Source organism: Papaver somniferum, chromosome 1 (assembly GCF_003573695.1).
Source record: "Papaver somniferum cultivar HN1 chromosome 1, ASM357369v1, whole genome shotgun sequence".
Taxonomy (NCBI): domain Eukaryota; kingdom Viridiplantae; phylum Streptophyta; class Magnoliopsida; order Ranunculales; family Papaveraceae; genus Papaver; species Papaver somniferum.
The window spans coordinates 144,894,042-144,900,901 of NC_039358.1; the positions used below are offsets into that span (position 1 = coordinate 144,894,042).

Consider the following 6,860-nt stretch of genomic DNA (forward strand, 5'->3'; position numbering starts at 1 on the left):
CTTGTGCAATCTATGTAGTTTTCTAGTTAAGATAAATATCTAGATAATTCCTATATTTTCTATATTCTAATTAATTAGGATATACTCTGGTTTATTAAGATAATATCTTGATTATTTATCAATTTACTCTACAGAGACTCTCAATGTAATTGTAATTATCCCAATAACATCAAAACTGGTGATCAATAATATTATTCACCCTACGGAATTGCTTATACCGAACCACGTTAAAATCTATGACTCATTTCATTTGTTATTGTATGATCCATACTCATAATTTATTAACCATTTCATCTGTTGTTGATCTATGATCCATACTCATAATTTATTAACCAACCTCTGCAATAGAGTTTTGTAACTTGGGGAAAACCACTCATTGAGTGTAGCTATAGGCTATTATCCTAAGGCTAACCCCTATGGGCTAGATTGGAGTGCTAGATTGGTCAAAAAGTGTTGCAAATCAAGAAAAAAGTGTTGGAAAAAATTTAACAGTGATAGTTGATAGTTCTCTCACCTAGCAAGTGCTCACAGTCCAACTATCAGCGAGATTGAAACGCTGAACCGTTCGGCGCTCAAAAAGTGACATAAACGCCGAACCATTCGGCGCTCTATATATTTTACTAATTTTTGAGAGAGAATATGATGGAGAGAGAAGAAAAAGAGGGAGAGAGAGGGAAAAAAGTGGAAAAACGTGATGGAGAGAGGAAAAAAGGGAGAGAGAGGAAAAAATTGGAGAGAGAGAGGGAAAAAGGTGGAGAGAGAGATAATTATTAGTTTTTAAAAAAATAAAATTATGTAGCGCCCGAACCATTCAGCGTTTAACGCTGTTTTATTCAGCGTTTCGCTGCTAGATTGGCAATACCATAGGACTTAGGAGGTTGCCCAGGCTGACGTGGATGGCCAATCTAACAACTAGATATCTAGCCCATAGGACTAAGCGTAAAGGTCGTATTGAACAGTTTCCCAAGCCACTGTGTTGTAGATGTTGTTGTAAATTGCTCACAGTTAGTAGATTATCAACCATTTTCAACGGCGCCAATTCATCTTATCAGTTTTCACAATGTCAAGTATCAATGGTATTTCTTTCTTTGGTTTTTGTCAGTTTTATTATTGCACCCAACCAGTATTTAATAAATAAAACATTCATACATAGAGATTCTACTGTAATGACAAACATGATGTAAGTCCCGCCGTGCCGCTCAGTAAAGGGCAATACTAAGAAGAGTGTTTGCTAGACTGGGTGTGGTAAACAGGTGAAGTACATAATGGGCCAATGTGCCAGTCCACATAATTTCCTGCTTTAATACCATTGAGAATTTGCAAGTGCTAATTCAGAATGTTCTGTCAGTGTAAGCATGTAATGGAAACATTACCAAAAATGAAGAATGTACAGGGTTGTAAAAATGGAACGAATGATATACACTACATCAGGGTGATAAATGTCCAGTACCTTTCCAAAATTCAAGACCAGGAGCATTTAGCTCTCCTTCTTTCCTTGCTTTAAAACCTCAGACCGTCCAGTGAGTGTCAGTGCTTGTACTAAGGTCTCCTTAAACCTCAGCAGGTCGATTTTAATGTTTTGTCCATCGATATACACAGCTCTTTCAACAGAATAACCTTGGTCACGTATTGATGCTGGATCCGTAATTACTGGATTATCTGGACCGTATTTTTCAAATAATGAGCTCTCTTCTGGATTGATCTTGTACTCCAAATAATGCAGACCCATGTCACCAACCGTGTAACCATAATACACTGCAGATGCCCATTCTAGCCCTAGGGGAACCACCTGCAGCACCACTGCTCCTTCAGGCAAGAACACTGCATTACTGAGACCTGCACCGTGTACTCCCAATAGAACACTGCACGAGTTCATAACACTAGCAAATCTTTGCAAATTTGACATCTGGTTTGGTGTTGCAGTGATAACTTGGAAGCCTAATTCTGTTGCCAATGTCACTATCTCATGTTCATTTAAAAACACTCTCGAGTGTTTACGGGAAACCAGCACAAGAACAGGTTTCTCGATCTCCCTTTCATTCTTTATATGCAAACTGTATGAATGTCTCAGGAATGTCTTGAAATCAATCATGGAGTACCCACCAGGGATTTCACTAGTGTTGCAGGCGAGGTTGTTGTGGTACTCAAGACCCATAACTGCTCCAGGAAAGCAATGTACCTTTCCATCATCAAGAGGATTGATGACGTTGCGGTTAGATAAGTGGGACAGAATCCGATTATATTTCGAGACCCACCATGATAAGTGATCAACAATGATGAATTGGAGTTGAGACCGGAAGTGGTAGGTTGTCAGGAATAATGGAATAATCACCTCATTGAATTCATGAAACAAGTTCCCGGAAAAGCCACCAGTGGAGAATATGACAGCTGGCACAGTATGAGTCACGTCGCACAGAGGTAGTGATTTGTTTTCGGCGCCACGGAGTACCTCCACCTTACTGATTATACCCATTGTCATGTTGTCGAACTTCCTGGCATACGGTCGTACAGTCCTAGTTACTGAAGGAAGTGACCGGTTTGGTGATAGATAGACAGTCATGGAATTCATATCGATCCTCACGGGATCTTTAGAAACACATACATCAGAGTAGAAAGCCGTATCGCAAGAAAAGCCAGTCGCATCGAGTTCAATTCGATCTCTTCCTGTGATCGTCATTGGTGTTGATTAGTTTATCATTCAGCTTAGTTAATTAGATTTATGCAATACATCAATTTATAGAATGGATTCAAACTGAGAATATACTTAGTTTACGATGAGCGGACACTAACTAGCAGTAAAATATCTTGAAAAAGTAAGCTCCAAAAATGACCAATTTGGAATAGGGACCTTACTTGCATGACCCCAAAGACTCCAAATCCTAATGCGATAGGACCATTTGAGACAAACGAATCGTATGCGATAGGACCATTTGAAACAAGTGAATCGCATCATTTTACTGTTCTAATCACAACGGTACATAAGGCACTTGATATGTCAAAAAATAGGTTTTGATTGGAGTGATCCAAACGAAAGCCAGCAATGGAATAAGCATAACAACTAGAAATGGTATCATATGGATATAGACAACACAGGTAACTTGAAGTCATTCATGTGGTGCCTCTGTATAGTCCTTATCTCCTTAGTAGAGCTTAAATGATCACTCTCTCAGTTGTTATTAATCCTACTCATTTTCCATAAGATCCTGGTAATATACTTTTGAAATTCATTTAAAGAAAGATTATGTTAAGAACATAAATATATTTAAATTACCTCTTACAAGTCTCTGAACAAGTAAACTTATGGAATCTCCATGAACGTCTTCTCGGGTGACTCCTCGATTGCTGCTCCACCCACCGCTCCAATTTGAAATTTGGTTCTTCCCTATTAATCCATTGAAAACCGATACAAGTGACATTAGTAACAACAGTTACTTACACTGATGAAACAGTCCATCAAAAACATACATAAATGAATCAACCGAAGAGTTTAAAAGATGCAGAAAGACATACATAAATGAAGTGATGAGCTGATATTGTTGGATCTGTAAAATGCAGCATAAATCAATGGCAGAAGAATTAAGAAGAAGGCTGCTCTCTTGGGGATGTTATTTTCCGGCTGATCCTTGTCAAGATTCCCCATATCCGAATCAAACCATAGAAAATACTAGCTAACTGGATGTCTTAATTATATCCTTGGATATATAGTACTACTAATAAATGATTATCTCTAGTAGTGTCATTTATGTTTACTAGTGGTTGTTCTAGACTAGCTCATCTGTTTGATGATAAAATCTTATCAAAATTATTTGAATGATGTTCTGTAAATGAAAACGATTCCTCAACAAAAGAATCATTTTGTTGAAATACGGAATAATTTTTATATTATTGAAATAAAGTAGAGTGGGTCATGATAGACTCCCAAGTAGTCTTTGGTAGTTTAGCTAACACATTTTAATACTATTATGTGTTCATGATTTGTCCATTCGAAAATCAGTTACGGATGCAAACTTTCTCTTAACTTTTCCATAATCCACTTTTATATTAGTGTAAGTTAATTAATAGTACAGCAACATACAGAGGAGTTTTCTTGCATCAGTCAAGGACAATTGTCCTCACTCCTCAATCTTTATTCTTTTAACAAAAGAGAACCTCTACCCAAACATGGAAAATTGGGACAATTTTAGAAAAAGGTTGCACTAGAAAATAGGAAAGCCGCACTTTCTCCTTGATGTTTAGCTTTGTCGCATTGTGATAATACCGACTTAATATATATAATCGCCAGTGCCAAGACAATAGTGACAGTGGTCCTCTCATGTTCTGTTTTCTTGTTTCGATGATAAATGTGGAACATTTGAACTGCTACTAATTGTCAAGGCTAATTAATGACTTTTGATAAATTGATTAAAAGAGAGATGGACCTCCTTTCTTCTTTTCTTGACAGTGATAGACCTCCTTTCTCAGAGACGACTTTACGTGAATTGTTAACACCGAATCATTTTGTGTTTTGGTACTAAGTTTCGACCATGTTTCAGTTCAAGAGTTATGTTTGCCTACCGAAAGAGTTCGGAACTTGACTAGCCTTTATCCTATCCAATTTTTTATGGGAACCAAGTACTGTACTTGGCTAAATTTTTAACAATGGAAGAGGGAGATTGCACAGTTTATTAAAGAAATGAGATCGAGAAGATAACAGTAAAGCAACAAGCCGTTACCGATTGTCGCCGATTTATAATGCCTACTAGATACCGAACACGTGTAAGAACCGTTAGTGACAGTTAAACTCACGTTAGTGAGTTAAACTAAAACACGTAAAAATAGCGTAAGAAAAGTAACTTACTGGACTTTGTTTTTTTTTTCTTGTGAAGCATGAAATTTTTATTAAGTACTAAGTATCAGTAATACGATGGTATGGTTTACTCGATGAAGTATCTATTACAATTTGATTAAAGCAAGGTGGGGTTGTGCTGTATCAGATCGATGAGAGGTTTCTTTTTTGGTTGGAATCCACAACAATATTCGTTAGTCTGTTCGCTGCTTGATTTATTTCCTCGTAGTTGTGTTGGATGGTGTATAGTAGGATTTGGCTCATCTTCAACTTGATTTTCGTGATCATTCCCGAAATGTACAATGGAGATTCATCTTTAAGTTAGGTTTGAATTGTACTTTTAATCAACTCCGCTCTTTTGTTGTCTTTGACGCTATGAGTATGACCCTATCTTCGACCTTTAGAGCAATGGTGATTCCCAACGTTGCGCTACCACTAACAAGGTTCTAGCATCTCATCAAAATTGCTCCTGCTATTTCATAGTGTCCACACGCCGCGCCGCTCTGTCCGTGTTGATCTTGATCCAGTCTAACCTAGGTTTGATCTATCTCGCTAAAATTGTTTTAGATGTTCGTGCTCCATTTTCAAGGTTTTTGTGAGCCGACATACCAAGTAATACAGGAGGGAGGTTTTCTTGTGCCCAAGAAAAATTCATATTGAAGACAGAGAGCCATTTGTGTATGTTTCCTGGGTTTGGTTGCTTATGACAATATATAAATCCATTCCTGGTTATCCATAAGGACCAAAAGAAAAGAAACAGAAATCAGTATTGATAGTGGAGTATAGCTTTATTTGTATAATTTATGAGATTATTGTACGAGGGGTCAGAATGTTGGAGAGATTCTGGACACTGTTTAAGTGATTAGGTAGCCTCATTAGGAGTATGTTCGATGAGACTACAACAACTTGACGGTTGAGCAGTACGTGGCCAGAAGTTTCTATATCATAATTGCATTTTGTGCAATTATTAGATTCGATGAGGTGGATATGGTTTAGAAGCCGAGGATCGGAAGGCCTTCGTTAATTACTTTCCATAAGAAAAGTTTACCTTTGGGGAGTATGGACGTACCCAGAGAAACTTAAATCATGGTGATGGTTTTGATGTGATTGATCTGAAGTACTGGTTAAGAATTTGCATCCAGATGTTGTCGTGTATCTTACAGAGTTAGTGAAAGGACATATGATTTTGTCAGTAGAGTTGTTTTAGGGGAGATGGATATCCACGATTGTTGGATTGGGCGGTGAGGGGGAAGCAAATTTAGCTTATCACGATTCCAAGTGTGGGTTAAAGGATCAATGAGGTCAGCAACCGTTTGGATGGGGTAACAAAGCACAAGATCCATAGTATTAGTGAATTGCGGGTCCGGTTTACTTGTATTAGGGTTGTTAATTTAGTGCAAATATTACGAAATAAACGTTGTTTAATTGTAAGAATGAGGGATGCTAATTGCTTCCACTGTAGGCTGGTTTTGGATGGGGTGGCTGGAATTTCTGCAAAAATAGATTATTGTTTAAGATAATTTTCTTTGCAGAGTATAGCCCAAACAATTATTACTTGTTCGAGAAAAGCACCTTCTAAAGAATTCAGGCTCGAATAATTATACCATAACGGTTACAGATTCGATATAATTATTACACACTCAAGAACACTATTATTAACGGATTTCAAGCAAAACTACAAACTAATATAAACTACTTGAACAACGATTACAAAGAAACTAAATAAGGAAGACAATTATAGATATGTTGTCGGTCCGACTAAATAGAAATTAAGTTTTGTTACTAGAAACTTTAATAGATATGAATACATGAATATTGTTGTTATAGTGAATGATGCTGAGAGGAATACTGTAATTGTGTATGTTTTTGAGGTCCACGGAGTAAACTTCAAAAAAGACGGTGTTTTCATCATGACCAAAAGAGAAACTCTAAGGCTTACTCTAATGGAGACCCAACATTCAACTTTCAAGGGGAAAAGCATGGCATTTACCCCTTGAATCAAACAACGCCCATCAGTTCTGTTGAGTGTAATATG

The 6,860-nt window shown here is 37.2% G+C and overlaps 1 protein-coding gene across 1 annotated transcript; it reads right to left on the reverse strand.

The window, feature by feature from the left end:
- Positions 1 to 1,285: 1,285 nt before the first annotated feature.
- Positions 1,286 to 3,850, reverse strand: LOC113303382 (protein O-linked-mannose beta-1,4-N-acetylglucosaminyltransferase 2-like). Its single transcript, XM_026552417.1, has 3 exons — positions 3,511 to 3,850; positions 3,272 to 3,382; positions 1,286 to 2,664 (listed from the first exon to the last, which is right to left on the reverse strand). The coding sequence occupies exons 1-3, from the start codon at positions 3,638 to 3,640 to the stop codon at positions 1,478 to 1,480; spliced, it is 1,428 nt and encodes a 475-aa protein (XP_026408202.1). The 5' UTR covers positions 3,641 to 3,850; the 3' UTR covers positions 1,286 to 1,477.
- Between the last annotated feature and the right edge of the window lie 3,010 nt (positions 3,851 to 6,860).

What these genes read in the sequence shown, in the direction of transcription:
- LOC113303382 (XM_026552417.1), bottom strand. Translation starts at nt 3,640, where the DNA reads ATGGGGAATCTTGACAAGGATCAGCCGGAAAATAACATCCCCAAGAGA. An exon ending in CAGCTCATCACTTCATTTAT is followed by an intron (nt 3,383 to 3,510) that starts GTATGTCTTTCT and finishes ATGGATTAATAG; the next exon opens with GGAAGAACCAAATTTCAAAT. An exon ending in TGTTCAGAGACTTGTAAGAG is followed by an intron (nt 2,665 to 3,271) that starts GTAATTTAAATA and finishes TGACGATCACAG; the next exon opens with GAAGAGATCGAATTGAACTC.